The sequence below is a fragment of the Miniopterus natalensis genome, chromosome 16 (genome assembly GCF_054644295.1).
Source record: "Miniopterus natalensis isolate mMinNat1 chromosome 16, mMinNat1.hap1, whole genome shotgun sequence".
NCBI classification, from domain to species: domain Eukaryota; kingdom Metazoa; phylum Chordata; class Mammalia; order Chiroptera; family Miniopteridae; genus Miniopterus; species Miniopterus natalensis.
This window is the reverse complement of record NC_142096.1, coordinates 2,736,967-2,751,158: the sequence shown is the minus strand read 5'-3', so window position 1 is coordinate 2,751,158 and position 14,192 is coordinate 2,736,967. Positions and strand designations below refer to the sequence as shown.

The 14,192-nt window shown below is 44.4% G+C and overlaps 1 protein-coding gene across 1 annotated transcript in view; it reads left to right on the top strand.

Moving 5' to 3' along the window:
• The window catches only part of SNTG1 (syntrophin gamma 1), a 46,551-nt gene that overhangs the window by 27,268 nt on the left and 5,091 nt on the right, over window positions 1–14,192 (top strand). Inside the window, exons 8-14 of the mRNA XM_016198959.2 lie at window positions 1,275–1,377; window positions 2,266–2,348; window positions 4,488–4,618; window positions 5,128–5,257; window positions 7,328–7,366; window positions 12,857–12,973; window positions 14,106–14,177. Coding sequence (XP_016054445.1) covers window positions 1,275–1,377; window positions 2,266–2,348; window positions 4,488–4,618; window positions 5,128–5,257; window positions 7,328–7,366; window positions 12,857–12,973; window positions 14,106–14,177 — 675 coding nt within the window. The remainder of the gene's footprint in view (window positions 1–1,274; window positions 1,378–2,265; window positions 2,349–4,487; window positions 4,619–5,127; window positions 5,258–7,327; window positions 7,367–12,856; window positions 12,974–14,105; window positions 14,178–14,192) is intronic.

The following is a 14,192-nucleotide window of genomic DNA, read 5'->3' as shown; positions in this document are numbered from 1 at the left end:
CTAATTGTGCAGGAAGATGACATTTATCATCATTCAGGAGGTAGAACCTGTAATTTCCAACCTGACAGTGTCAGGTGAATGAACTATGCATGCAAAGCATAGTAGGGACCCTGAAAAAAATTAACACAGTTATCTCCATCCTGTTCCCTGAAAAGAGGAACATTCCTGCATGAATTAAAAATGCCTGTCAAGGATTTGAAGGTGTGATTACTCAGAAAGATATCCATCATTGATCTTTTATTGGAAACACAACAAAATGATCTCTCCAGGGTGAAATTTTGTAACTTTTAAAAAGCTTTTAATTTTCTCAATTACACTTGTACAAAACTTCAAGAATGAAATACAAATGTAAAGTTTTGAATTCAAACTAGTTGCCTATTGTCCAGGTAACCAAACTAGTTAACCACCTCCACCCAGCCCCTGCCCCCCACCCCCGGCCGTTACCACGATGTTGTCTGTGTCCATGTTCTTTCTTCACTAATTATTCTTAATTCTTCTCTTAGTTTATGTGATAAAATTATTTATTTAAAATTTATTTAAAATTATAAATATACGTATGTTTTTTTCCAGGTATGTTTGCTTTAAATAAATCCTCAGCTTCTTGTATTTCTTTTAATATTCCTTACACCTATCTTGGAATAATTTTTTAAGAAATTACCATTATTTTAATTGGTAGGTTGAGACCTATTAATTCCATGATTTGGAAAATGTTGCGCTATCGATAATAATAGTGTTAATTATAATTCTAAGTTTTCAGGGAAAGGAAAATAAAATGTGTGATGGGGTAACAGGAAAATAATACCCGCTTTTTGCAAAGAGTTTGAGTGAATTGGAGCCATTTTATTTACATAAAATTAGCACTCTGGACAGCGGCTAGGGTCATTTATTTGTAGATCACCGAATGTTGCATAATATATGCTCGATAAATACGTTTTACATTAATAAGTGTAGTGGCACGAGCACTACATTGTTCCGTAAACTTCACGATCCTTCAGAGCCGCCTAAGACAGACCAAGGAAACCTCGGTGTCTGTGGATGGAGATGGTGAGGGGAGTGGTCAGGCCGCAGAGCGGAAGGGACAGGAGACCCCTGCTGACCCCGCGTCTGCGGCGTTAGGTCCCTTATGCCCCTGCCTCGGAAAATACCCCGGCCACCAGGGGAGCTGGGGTGGGAGGTCAGCACAGCGTCCCGAGACCCCGCGAGGCGAGGCGAGGCGAGGCGGGCGGGCGGGCGCCGAGGCCTCACCGTGCGGCGCTTCTCGGCTTGTCCTTTAGGTCCAGGTCCTCAGGAACGCGGGCGAGGACGTGACCCTGACCGTGGCCTTTCTGAGAAGAGCGCCTGCCTTCCTCAAGCTGCCCCTGAACGAGGACTGCGCGTGTAAGCCCGGGCCTCGGCCCGCGCCGCTGCGGAGACCGCCCCTGGCGCTCAGGAGCAGTTTCCCTTTGAATTTGGGTTTCTGCCTGAGTACAAACATTTTAATCCTATGCAAAGGGAGCGCATCTTATTTCTAGTTCAGAATGTATTCATCACATTTAGTGATTTTCCCGTCTTTAATGGGAGAAGCATTGTTAATTTTAAAAAGAAGCGTCATCTCGCCCCAGCCGATGTGGCCCAGCGGCCAGAGGGTCGGCCCGTGGACCGATTCGGGTCAGGGCACGAACCTGGGTTGCAGGCCAGGGCGCGTGTGGGAAGCAGCCAGTCGATGTTCCTCCCTCTAACCACTGAGCCGAACAAGCTGGGGCAGGCTTCAGTTTTTAGTTGCAGTTTTGCAAAAGTAGATAGTGCCAATAAGGGTAGTTCCCATTATAGTATTTACCAAGAGCCCTTGTAAAGACAGAAAACCTTTTTTTTGCATCATGGAAAACTATGGTACCTAAAGATAAGATTTGCCAGGAGGTTGACACATGACATGTAGAGCTTGAATGATGAACAAACCCCTACACTGCTAAGTGTTACAAGTGTGGCTCACTTTGGATAATAAAATGAATACTACTTTTATAAGGTTGTTTATTTTCCTTAATAAAGCCTTAATTTTTCTGAAATCAAAGACCCAATATTTGCAGGTCTCTTTTAGGGCCCCAATAACTTTAGGCAATGAGCTCTCTTGCAAAACTCTGACTTCGATATAAATGAAATAGAAATTTATTTTACTACCTGATTTGCTTAATATCGTTGGATATCATGAAATATAACACTGTAGAGTGCATTAGTCTAGAATGCCTTGGCATTCTCACCAGCGGGCTGTGGTGTTTCTGTTTCTCATAGGTGCCCCAAGTGACCAGAGTAGCGGCACCTCCTCTCCCCTCTGTGACAGCGGCTTACATCTCAACTATCACCCCAACAATACGGTAAGATCCCCGAAGCACGGTGCACATTAGTAAGGAGGTTAACACAAAAAGCCCCCAAATATGTATATTTATAGTTTGCAAAAGCTGATACTGAATCTGGGTTGAAATCCTTGGCTGCTTCATCATTTGAGTATTATGACAAGCCAGGAAGGAAGGTCTAACTCGGTCAGTTATTTTATTTACTTTTTAATTATTTATTAAACATGTCTTTACTGATTTCAGAGAGAGGAAGGGAGAGGGAGAGAGAGAGAGAAACATCAAGACGAGAGAGTCATCGATCGGCTGCCTCCTGCACGCCCCTGACCAGGGACTGAGCCCGCAACCTGGGCCTGTGCCCTGACCGGGAATCGAACCTCCTCGATCTCCTGGATCCTAGGTCGATGCTCAACCACTGAGCCACGCCTGGCCTGGCAGGTCAGTTATTTTTTTTAATGTCATTTTTCTCCTTTGAGGAGAAGTTATTGACTGTAGAACTAGCTGCTCAGGGGTGGGCCCCCTCAGCAGTGTGCTGGGTCCTGCGAGAGGTTTGGAGCCACGTGCTGTAGGGGCTTCATTACCAGCAGCTTGGTGGGACCTGGGACCCTCACAAGCCTTTGGTTAATTCTGGCCTGACCACAAAAGCCTCATCCGTTTATCCTACTGTGTCGCAAACAAGGATTGTTTCTTCCAGCGCCTTCATGCAGAAAAGGTAGGGGAGCAAGGCTGTAACGCATCCAAAACAGCTTTAGGGTTCTCTTTTGTAAGAGGAGCCTCGCCATAGCCTTATCTTTGCAAGTAGGCACCGTAGGGCACAGAGAGTTTCCATAACTTGCCGCTGGGTTAAAGGACTAGTCAGTTAGGAAATTGGGATTTTGAAACCAGGTGGTCTGATTCCAATTTGGAGCCTAAGCCTTCCTCACCCTGTTGCACTGCCACCCAGATGGCTCCTTGCCGACCATCTACAGCGTCGCACGTGAAGGCCAGGAGAGAGTAACACGAAGCCTATGTTTGGGTTTTTGCAACCGCCAGATAAGCACTGGAAGCAACTGCCTTGCATCTAAGGACAGGCGTCCCACGCTGGAGTGTTCACTGAATCGCCAGTGGGCCGCCTCTCGCCCCTGAGTGGTCGAAGCCCCTGCCCCCTCCGAGTGTCCTAGACACTTCCAAGCACTTGGTAGATTTGTGTTTCACACTCGGTGACCATTAACGTAATAGTGCCAAGGAAAATGCAACCTTTAATCATAGCAAGGGCCATTTTCTTATTTCCTAAGCAATTTTAAATAAATGAATATCTGAAAGAAAAGGTTAAGAATAGACCAAGGGTTTTACCATGACGGCGAAAAGAGAACCTCTTTCTAACTTCATCCTTCAGAAATTACCCAACAGAGAAATCGGTATCAGCAGTTCCCTGGTCAAATTAAGCCTTGGCCCCTTGCAACCCACGACAACTTAGATGTCAACGTTATGCAGGTGCTCATGCCACAAAGAGAATTTAACAGGGAAGCACACGCAATGGTCGAAGCACAAATCAGCATCACGTGGAAAGCCCAAATTACGTTCAAACCCGTCTCCTCTACACGCCAGGGAAAAAATGCAAACTTCTGGTGAAGCGTAAAATACGTGTCATTTTAAATCAGCAGTGTTTCATTTAACATGACATTAAATACAAGAAAATATAAACATGTGATAAATATAAAGTTAAAATAATAGACACATTATTTGAGTAGTTTTTAAAAGTTGTTTTATTAGAAAATTTATTATACTATTTGCAAGTAATTGATAAATCACAAACAGTTACCTGTCATTAGCAGATACTCAGAAAATACTGGCTAATTGGATTAAGTACATCTTATTTTTATTTCTCACTTATGAGTTAGTTCACTGCCGTTACAGTGTCTCCCCTTCTTGTGCATGAATGCAGTTCTGTTTATTTTTTCCTTCCACCTCCCTGCGCATTTTTTACAGAATCCCATCAATAAAGACGTTAACAAGTATAATTTTGTTGTCAATGACTATGGGTTTCTTCTTGTGGCATCGTGTAAATACCTTTTGAGTATTTAGGGGGAAATGTATCCCCCAAATGAAAAGGATTTGTGACATGGAAACTCAAAACACAGGAAGAAAGGAAAAGCCACTAGTGAATGTCGGTGCTCTTTTCAGGACACACTGTCGTGTTCGTCGTGGCCGACGTCCCCGGGCCTGCGATGGGAAAAGCGGTGGTGTGACCTCAGGCTGATCCCTCTGCTTCACTCTCGGTTCTCTCAGTATGTGCCTGGCACGGATTTGAGTCGGTGAGTTCACGTTCCCGAGCTCTGATTTTCTGTTGATTGAAAGGGAGACCGTTGGTGAAACTCTTCATACAGGGTGCCTTGTGGTTATTATTTTCAACATGTGATATCAAGTGATTTTTTTTTTTTTTACACCATGTTTAATATTTGTGTGTTTTTACGTGACCTTTGAATTACAAATAAGAAGATGCATTGAAAATGTCAAGGGGAGATGACAGTAGCCACAATAATAAAGTCCTCTGTGTAATTTTCTGGTGACCTGGGAAAGAGTCCTAACATGTCTTAGATGGACTTCCACTTACGTAGTATCTATTTTATCGGAATAGATAAATTTATCTGAATCTCAGGATGCTTTCTAGCGATTCAGAATGCCACGGTGCCTCAGTTTATCTTCAGTCTTCTTTTAGAAACAGGCGCGGAGGGCAGCGAGCGGGCCCGCGGGAGGCGGGTTTGCACCGGCAGCAGGCCTGCAGCGGGCCCGCACCCGACCGCGGTGTTCTCCCCGCCCGCAGGCAGGACGCCTTCCAGGTGGTGGCCGTGGACGGCGTGTGCAGCGGGGTCCTCCGGTGCCTGTCCGCGGACGACTGTGCCGACTGGCTCCAGGCCATCGCGGCCAACATCTCCAGCCTCACCAAGCACAACGTGAGCAGTGAGCCGAGCGCTCCGGCCGCGGGCGTGGCCTCAGGAAGTGCACACGTGCACGCACACGCACGAGTGTGCAGCTTGACACAGCGATCTGGGGCTCCCCTAAGAAAGCCCGTCACGGAACGTGCTGGAATTCTTATCAAAAGAACATCACTTTACGCTGAGTAGCCTCACTTGTCAGTCCAAGAACGCTTCCCGCACACGGGGTTCCATTAGGAACCTGCTGAACGTCTGTGTTAAATAAGTGGAAACATACGTGTAGCATGTAACCTACATGCTGCCGTAAATAAAATGTATATAGGTGGGGGGGGCATTCTGGGCTGAAACGATGCTCACTTTCAAGAGCGGTGCTGATTTTCCGTCAGTGACCTTCGGTTGCAGGTAGAAAGGCCTGGGCGGCTGGGGGCGGGGGGAGCGCGGGCTGGGGGCCGAGGGTCTCACCGGAGGCTGGGCTGTGAGGCTCCGCGGAGGCCCCGCTGGGGCCTGGCCACGCGCACCTAGGGCCCATCGCTGGTGTCAGGAGCGGCTTCTCCCTTTCCCTTTTTCTACTCCCGCCTTTTTCTTCCTTTCCCATTCCTGTCTCTGTTCTCGCCATCTTATCGTTGCCACGATTGATGACTAAGCTTGTCAGTCCTTCCTTCCCCTTACTTTTTGGGGAAGTTCAGTTTAGCAAAATATATGAAACTGTTAACCTCACTTCATTGAGCATTGATGGGTAGCGTTTAAATGATTTAATCTTAATTTTTTAAAAACGACATTACATGTTATTCATGTCTTAATACTCGCCTCTTTCCACAACTCTTCTATGTCCTGTTGACCAAGAAAAATTCAAAAGCCAGGGAAAAGTAGGTAACTTCTTTACCAACTCATGAACTTGCAGAACTCTTCACGTAAACAGCTCCCCAAGCCCAAATACCTGTGCGCAGATTTTGCTTTGAAATCTGAAAAAGACTGTGGCAAATATTTCTTAAAAATAAGGAAGCTGTCAGCCACGAAGCACAGCGATGCTGTCGTAAGTGACCGTGCAGATGCCTCCCGAGCGGGTGTTTGAGGGGTTGCCTGGGAATGAGATTGGTGGCCCTGGGGCATGTACGTGGTCGACACCTTCTGGCACTGATGCCCAGCGCTTCCCCAGGGACTGTGCAGCTCACCCCCTTTGGTTGGCAGGCCTTTACTCACAGGTCACCTCAGCACTTGGTATGATGCTGTCCTTTAAATTTTTGGTTATTTGGTACGTGTGACATGTGTCTCATAATAAGGTCAGGCGATTTTTTTTTTCATGGTGCCTGAGTAGGTACCACTTACACAAAGCCTAACCCAGGACACCTCCGAACAAGCAGGCCTGGCCTGGGCATGTCTGTCCCGGGCAAGAATGACCCTGCGACACTCCATCTTCGTCAATCTGGTGGTGTCACCGTATTAGAATTACAGGTGAAAACAAGAGGTATCAGGCTGACAGGAAAGAATAGGACAGAGAAAAACCGGTGTTTCTCTGGGGACCCTGCCCCTTTCCCAGCCGCACTCCTCTGTTGGGTGCTCGGGGATTAGGAGGGAAACACACCTCGCGAGAGCACCACCCTTCTGTTTCAGTATGTGCTGTAATTAATGCCCCAAGTGAGCCAACATCTTGTATTTACTAGAAACAAATTTTAAAAGAATAGAATGTTGCCCTGGCCGGTGTGGCTCAGCGGTTGAGCCTCGACCGAGGATCCAGGAGGTCAGAGTTCGATTCCCAGTCAGGGCACAGGCCCGGGTTGTGGGCTTGATCCCCAGTCGGGGGCGTGCAGGAGGCGGCCGATCAATGACTCTCTCATCATTGATGTTTCTCTCTCCCTCTCCTTTTCTCTCTCTGAAATAAATAATAATAATAATAAAAAGATTACATATGAAATTTGAAATAATTTTGATAGTAAAAATAATTTTTCTTTCATAATTGCTGTTTTATATGCAATGATTTTGCTGTGTCTATATATTTACTCACTAAAAATCAATTACCATAAAATTTAGGGAACCTTGTGTCACCTTACTTTCGTCGTTCTTACTTTTACTATTTATTTATCATTGCAGATTAAAAAAATCAACAGGAACTTCCCTGTAAACCAGCAGGTAAGATGGAAAAATATTGGAAAGTCAAATTATATACGTCTTTCCTTTTATTTATTATAGAAGATAATCTTGATTGAATTTAATTATGTGGAAATAATTGGTACTATTATTAGCTACCTTCAGGAAAATACATAGTTCATTAGATTTCTTTCATATTATGTGATATATCTGTTTATCTATATATCGCATTAAAAGTAGTTTCAAAAAACTTTTATCTGCCTGGCCAGCGTGGCTCAGTGGTTGAGCGTCGACCCATGAACCTGGAGGTCACGGCTTGATTCCCAGTCAGGCCACATGCCCGGGTCGCAGGCCCGATCCCCAGTAGTGGGGGGGTGGGAGGCAGCCGGTGTTTCTCTCTCCCATCATCGATGGTTCTATCTCTCTCTCTCTCCCTCTCCTTTCCTCTCTATCAGATGTAGGAAGAGATGTTCAAATTCACTAACTATTGGGGAAATACAATATTGTTCTCACAGGCTTCCTTGCCTCTTTCCTCACTTCCTTCCCACGCGAGTGATCCTGCTCGGACACAAACCAGGCAGATCAGACTCTGCCTCTCCCCTGCCGAGGTCCCCTAATGACATAACCATCGCTCAGAGAAGAGGCCAGAGTTCTCCCAGGGCCCGCAGGGCCGGCCCATGTGAGGTCGGGTCCTTTCTGACTCACGATCAACTCTCCTGTCTAAGTCACTTTCCTCTAACTATAGGGCCTCGCAACCCCCTCAGATAGTCCTGTTCAGCTCTTGCCTCACAGTCTTTGCCTTCGTTGGCCCCTCTGCCTTCGTTTTCTCCCCCTAGACAGACATGTGGGGATTATCCGGTTCTGTGAAGCCTGCACTCAGATGTCCCTCCGTGAGACCTCACGCAACCACATCTAAATTTCAGACCCTTTGCAATATTTCCTATCTTCCCTTCCCTGTGCTTTTTTTTTTTTTTTTTTTTAACTGTTTTCCTTGGGATGTCTTATTCTTTAACAGCCTATATTTTACTTTTTTTCTTTTTTTATTCTCAATCACTCCAAGTGGAATCTAAATTATATTATTGCATTGTACTTAATTCGCTGCTGTATCCGCAATGTTTATGACACAGGCTTGACTTAACTCCTGTCATTTCGTCTATGTGAGAAGGAAAAATGTCCAGGTTACCCATCATCTGAAAGCATTACCTTTACGCACAGAGAGCTTGGATGCCGTTATGTCTGAGATATCTCTTTGCCAGACAACAAAAATCTTCAGTTTTACTCTTCCACTGTGAGTCTAGATGGCCTACAATTATTTTAGTTGTCAGAGAGGAATCGATCTAAGATGAACAGTGCTTTTCAAATAGGACTGACGTGTGTTGCCAGAAAACAACCGTCCTATTTCCTATTAACACGCTTGGCCCCCGCTGCCAAGCCTACCTGCTTTTATGTGCTGACAGTGGTGTCTCTTTTTTCTCTCCCGATGGCCACTCTCCAATATACCCTGGCACAGTCCCAGGCTGCTTAATTTCCATGTCTTCAAAAAGGCCTTTCTAGCCAACCCATGTGGTGACAAATCAGAGTAATTGCCACAGTCCCCGGTTTGAGGGGCTTTGGGCCATTGCAGTAATTGCTGGCTCAGCCGTGGTTTTCAGGGAAGCAGCTGGCAAGAGAGGAAGGAGATGGTTTTCTACGGCTGACCCAAAAATGACAATAGGTTCATCTGTAAGCGCGTAATCAACCATATGCCCTTCTACCAGAAGTGGAGATTACTTTCTGCTGGTTTCAGAGCGGTCGGGGTACGCTGAGCTCATTTTGTAACTTCTCTTCCATGTTTAGCTCTCCTTTAAATTCATTTTATTAAGATTTCTCTTAGAGAAATATTAACAAAGCAAAAATCTTGTGAAAGTGCCCCCCACCCCCCGCCCAAATAAAATCCCCCAGTGAAACATTTATCAGACAGTGGGTGACTGGCATGGCAAGGCAGTGGGTTTGGGCAGAGAAGTGTGTTCCTGGAAAGGACTGATGCCAAATAGCATCACAGGCTGTCAGGAGACATAATCTAGCCTGTTACTGAACTGAGTGGCCCCAGCTTCTGGGAGTGGTGTCCGCGGAATGCAAAGAACAGTAGCAGGTTCTCGTTAGAAAGCGGGTGAGGCAATTCCAGGACTCGAGTGCAGTGTTCCACAGTGAGGCTTCTCTCCAAGAGGCAATGAAACCCGACAGCGAATGGGTCTGGGCGGCCTGTCGCTACTTGAGCCAATTAAGCCAGAGACAGGGTTGAATCATACATGAGCGTTCATTCCAATAATGCCGGCCGCGTGGGAGAGCAGCAGGATCATCCACACAAAACCTGCTCTGCTGCTCTCCACACGCCAGCTGCTTCTATTGGGCAGAAGGACAAAGATTACATGGGAGAGTAAGAATTACAGGCGTGGGGGAGTATGGCAAGGTTACAGGCAAGGTGGGCTGGGGGTCGCAAATGGTGGGCGCCTCTGGGACTCCGCGGTTTCGGGAACGAGGCTGTTAATCTTTCCATGATGGCAGGAGGTTCTTGGAAAAGGAGAATGACCTGCATTCCAGGCTAACTCCCACGTCCCAGGGTGTACAAGCCTCAGCCAGGTTAGAATGTGCTTTCTCTAATCAGAACAGAACAATCGGGGTCAGCGGGGCCTGATTAATATTTCTTATAACTACAAGTGGTCCCCACTATTCTATTTCCGCCCCTAACAGCAGGGGAGTGGGTACTGTGGGAAAACCCCACTGAGGGACACTGTGGTCTCGAGGGCCGCATAGTGTCATGTGCACAGGCACAGTTTTGTCAGAGACCTTCCAGGAACATTATAGAAGGCAGACTTGCGGATTTGTCGGATGCTGCTGATGTCGCCGTCTAAAAGAATATGAGGCCATGTGGAACATAAAGATGATGGTCATTTGGGTGACATCACATCTCCTCTCCCTTGATTTAGGGACTTGAGATTAATTCTGAAATTCGGCCAGGTGAGGAGGGCTGTGAGATGAGAGTGCCACAAACCAGAACTCCTCGGTAAATAATTTTCTTTTCATTATCTTGCCTTTTGTCGGCATTTTAGATTTCCGTGGCCTTGAGAAACAGCTGTCGCTCCCAGGTGCTTTTAGTTGTAACATTTAAAATTCTGCTAGGTATCTGTGTGTGCACACACGTACATGCCCGTGTGCACATGCACACACACATCACAAGGGAGAAAGATGGTCTTTTTAGGATGCAACTGCAGTTGGTGTTTGTGCTGATTTTGTACACAGTGACTTAAATTCACTTAATTCTGTGCTCCTCTTTTCAGCTGTGTATAAACTTCTGGAAAATCCTTATATTGCATTGCAGTTTCAGTTATTCTATTTCTGTTGCTAGACATAGGTTTTATTTCACAGTTTCCAGTTATCTGCTACAACTTAGGAACTAGTCATCTAAATTTTAAACATATATCGATCAAAGTAGTAGTTTTAAAGTTTGGGTTTGATACCTCCAAAATTTGAGTCTCCTGTGTGTGTATGTTTCTTCCCCTTATTGTCTGTTTTATCCCTTGGTTTTCTGAATTATATTTATTTTTGTCCCTTCGTATGACTTCTAAATATTGGTTAAATAGTAGACATTGCTCATAAAAATTATAGGCATAACTTGAGGCTCGGAATGATGTTATTTTGCCCCAGAGAGGATTTACTTTTATTTTTGGCTGAATAAAATCAGAAGTACAATTTAACTAGTCATGATCAGGTCTGAGTGCTTATGAACTAGGCTACAGTCTTTATGAGGTCTGGCTTATTACTCATTTATTTTTACTTATATGTTGTATCCTGTTGAGTTTTTGTTTTTAATCTTCGCCCAATGAGTAAGGATATTTTTTCCATTGATTTTTTAAAATATATATCTTTATTGATTTCATAGAGAGGAAGGGAGAGGGAGAGAGAGAGAGAGAGAAACATCAATGATGGGAGTCATTGATCGACTTCCTCCCACGCACCCCTGACTGGGGATTGAGCCCGAAACCCAGGCATGTGCCCTGACCGGGAATCGAACTGCAATCTCCTGGATCCTAGGTCGATTTTCAACAGCTGAGCCATGCCTGGCCCAGCTTTCTATTGATTTTTAGAGAGCGTGGAAAGGAGAGGGGAGATGGAGAGAGAGAGAACATCAATGTGAGAGAGACACATTGATTAGTTGCTTCCCACACATGCCCCGACCTGGGGCAGGGATTGAACCTGCAACCCAGGTACGTGCCCTCGACCAGTGACTCATTTCTCTGCACTTTACTTTCCACCAGGAGCTGGGCCGCCTAAGCCTTTGTGCCTTGGTAACAGTGCAATGCCTTCTTTTTTTTTATCACTGTAATATTTTTAAATTACATTTATTGGAGCGACATTGGTTAATAAAGTTATATAGGTTTCAAGGGTACAAGTCTATGATGCATCATCTGTATATCATTGTGTGCCCGCCACCCAAGGTCAAGTCTTCTTCCATCACCATATATTTGGTTCCCTTTACCCTTGATTACCCACTACAACCTTTCCTGTGGTAACCACCATACTATTCTGTGTCTATGAGTTTTTGTTTGCTTACCATGTTAGGCAGCTGTGAACAAAAATAAAACCAGAGTATGTTGACTAAGGCTAACCCCACTTGGAGGGCCCTGGACTTGACTTTATGCCCTAAAACTGAGGCTGAAAAAGTATCTTAATCTTTTATGGCTTCTTCTGTATCAGAAAGTGCCCCTGTGGCAAAAGCTAATCCACATCTGGACTCACCTCTATCAACCAGTTATAAAACTAAAGCAAGTTACATGATGTAGAAAATGTGTTCTCCCAGGTACCTCTACCACATAGACTGTGGTAAGAGATAAACAAAATGATATATGAATATTCTTCAGGGAATGTAATATTCGTTAAATAATTGTTTATGTACATGTTTGACCTTTACCTCAATCAAATGATGAAAAGGGGAGTAATCTTTAATTTCCTTTTGGAAATTGATCCACCCAAATTTAAGAGCTAGAAGCAGAAGAGTTGTCGTCGCTGCCCTCCGATGTATGAATAACGCTTGAACAATCTTAGTCATCTTAGATCGGTAGCTAGACCAAGAAAGGCCCGGGGAGATGTGGAGACGCGGACCCCCGAGCGGTAATAACGTCTGATATCTCTGGCTTATCTTGTTACCCACTTGTGCCCAGACAGTGAAAGGTCACAAACTGGTAAAGAGATGGTATAAGTCAATGAATTCTATTACAGATAAATAATCTCATAGTACAAATGGTAGAAAGTGGGAGGCATAATTCATGCCAAGCTGGACTGCGTAAACAAATAAACACCTGGTAAGTGCTCATGGAAACATGCTACAAATTCTTACTAGTGGTTCACATATACCTTTTGAAGGCAAATCTGGTTAATATGCTTTTTGCATCGATTAATTTGATAATTTTATTAGAGCGTTAAGATATAAAAAATATACATAATACGTCTGATATGAGACTTTTTTTGCAGTTATTATATTCAATTTCCTTGCAGATAGTCTACATGGGTTGGTGTGAGGCCCGGGAGCAGGACCCCCTGCAGGACTGTGTGTACTCTCCGATATTTCTAGCCCTGAGGGGTTCGTGTCTTTACAAGTTTCTGGCACCTCCGGTAAGTGTTTTTGTCCAACACTCTTATTTTCCCATATTATCACAACAGAGCGACGCCAGCTTAACAATAAAAAGTAGCATGCTGCCAATATATTTTGAAAATAAGCCACAGGAAAAAATAGAAAACAGTCCGAATGTTTTTGAACATATTTTGCTAAATATATATGTCATCATTCAATGTTATTTTATAACCATTGAAAAATCTAGAAGCCTTTTCTATTTAGGCATTTATGACAAGCAAGATATGTTTATGTGGTACAAGTCTGTCTACAGTAAATCAATAGTATTTTTGATGTCCTACATGCTAGTCGGTGGGCTTTGCATTAGACATGTGTGGGTATCCATTGCACCTAATATCTTGCTTTTGAAACATGTACCTTACACAATAGTGATTCTCAATAAATATTTATTGAATATAAATATTCAATGTCAGGCCACTCACATACAAGCCGAATGATGGGTAGGGTCTGAGAATTATCAAGTCCCACTTGCTGCCATTTTTAATGTCTGTGTCTATACAAAGTTCAAAACACCAGGGAGGCAGGTTAAAAAAAGTCATTAATATTTACATCTACTATGTTACTACTCGGAATAATTTCTTATGACTGGAAATATAGATATGTGGTTCAAACTTCAGCAAGTTAAACAGTTTCATTGTTTGAAAGCGCTTGATGTCTTCATAATTTTGTAAGGTGTTCTCACCTCTTAGAATGACTACTAATATAAACTATGCATTTTTGAAAAATCAAACTCAGTGTTGCTATCTAGTAATCTTCTTTGTAGGTATCGAGTGGTAAACTAAAAAAAAAAAAAAAATTACTAGTGTGAAGTAGACATACTTAATATTTATTTGTAAAGACTGCACACATTCTTTAAAATGTGTAAAGACATTGGGCCAGTAGAGATTGTTGCCCGTAACATGAGATATTTGCTGAGAGAGGAGGAGAAACGGGGGTAGGGCTTAGAGGAGGGGAGGCCACAGCTGTGCACGAGCCTCTCCGCGACACTCGCCACCGAGAGACCACGCGGTGCGCACGGGACAGGCCCCCGGGGGGCACAGCACACAGGTAACAGAAAGGGGAACAGGAGCTCTTTCTCAAGCACATGGCGTATCACTTTCTCGTTTTTTGAAGGTGACGACGTGGGACTGGACCCGAGCAGAAAAAACATTTTCAGTTTATGAGATCATGTGCAAGATTCTCAAGGTATGATCCATAGGT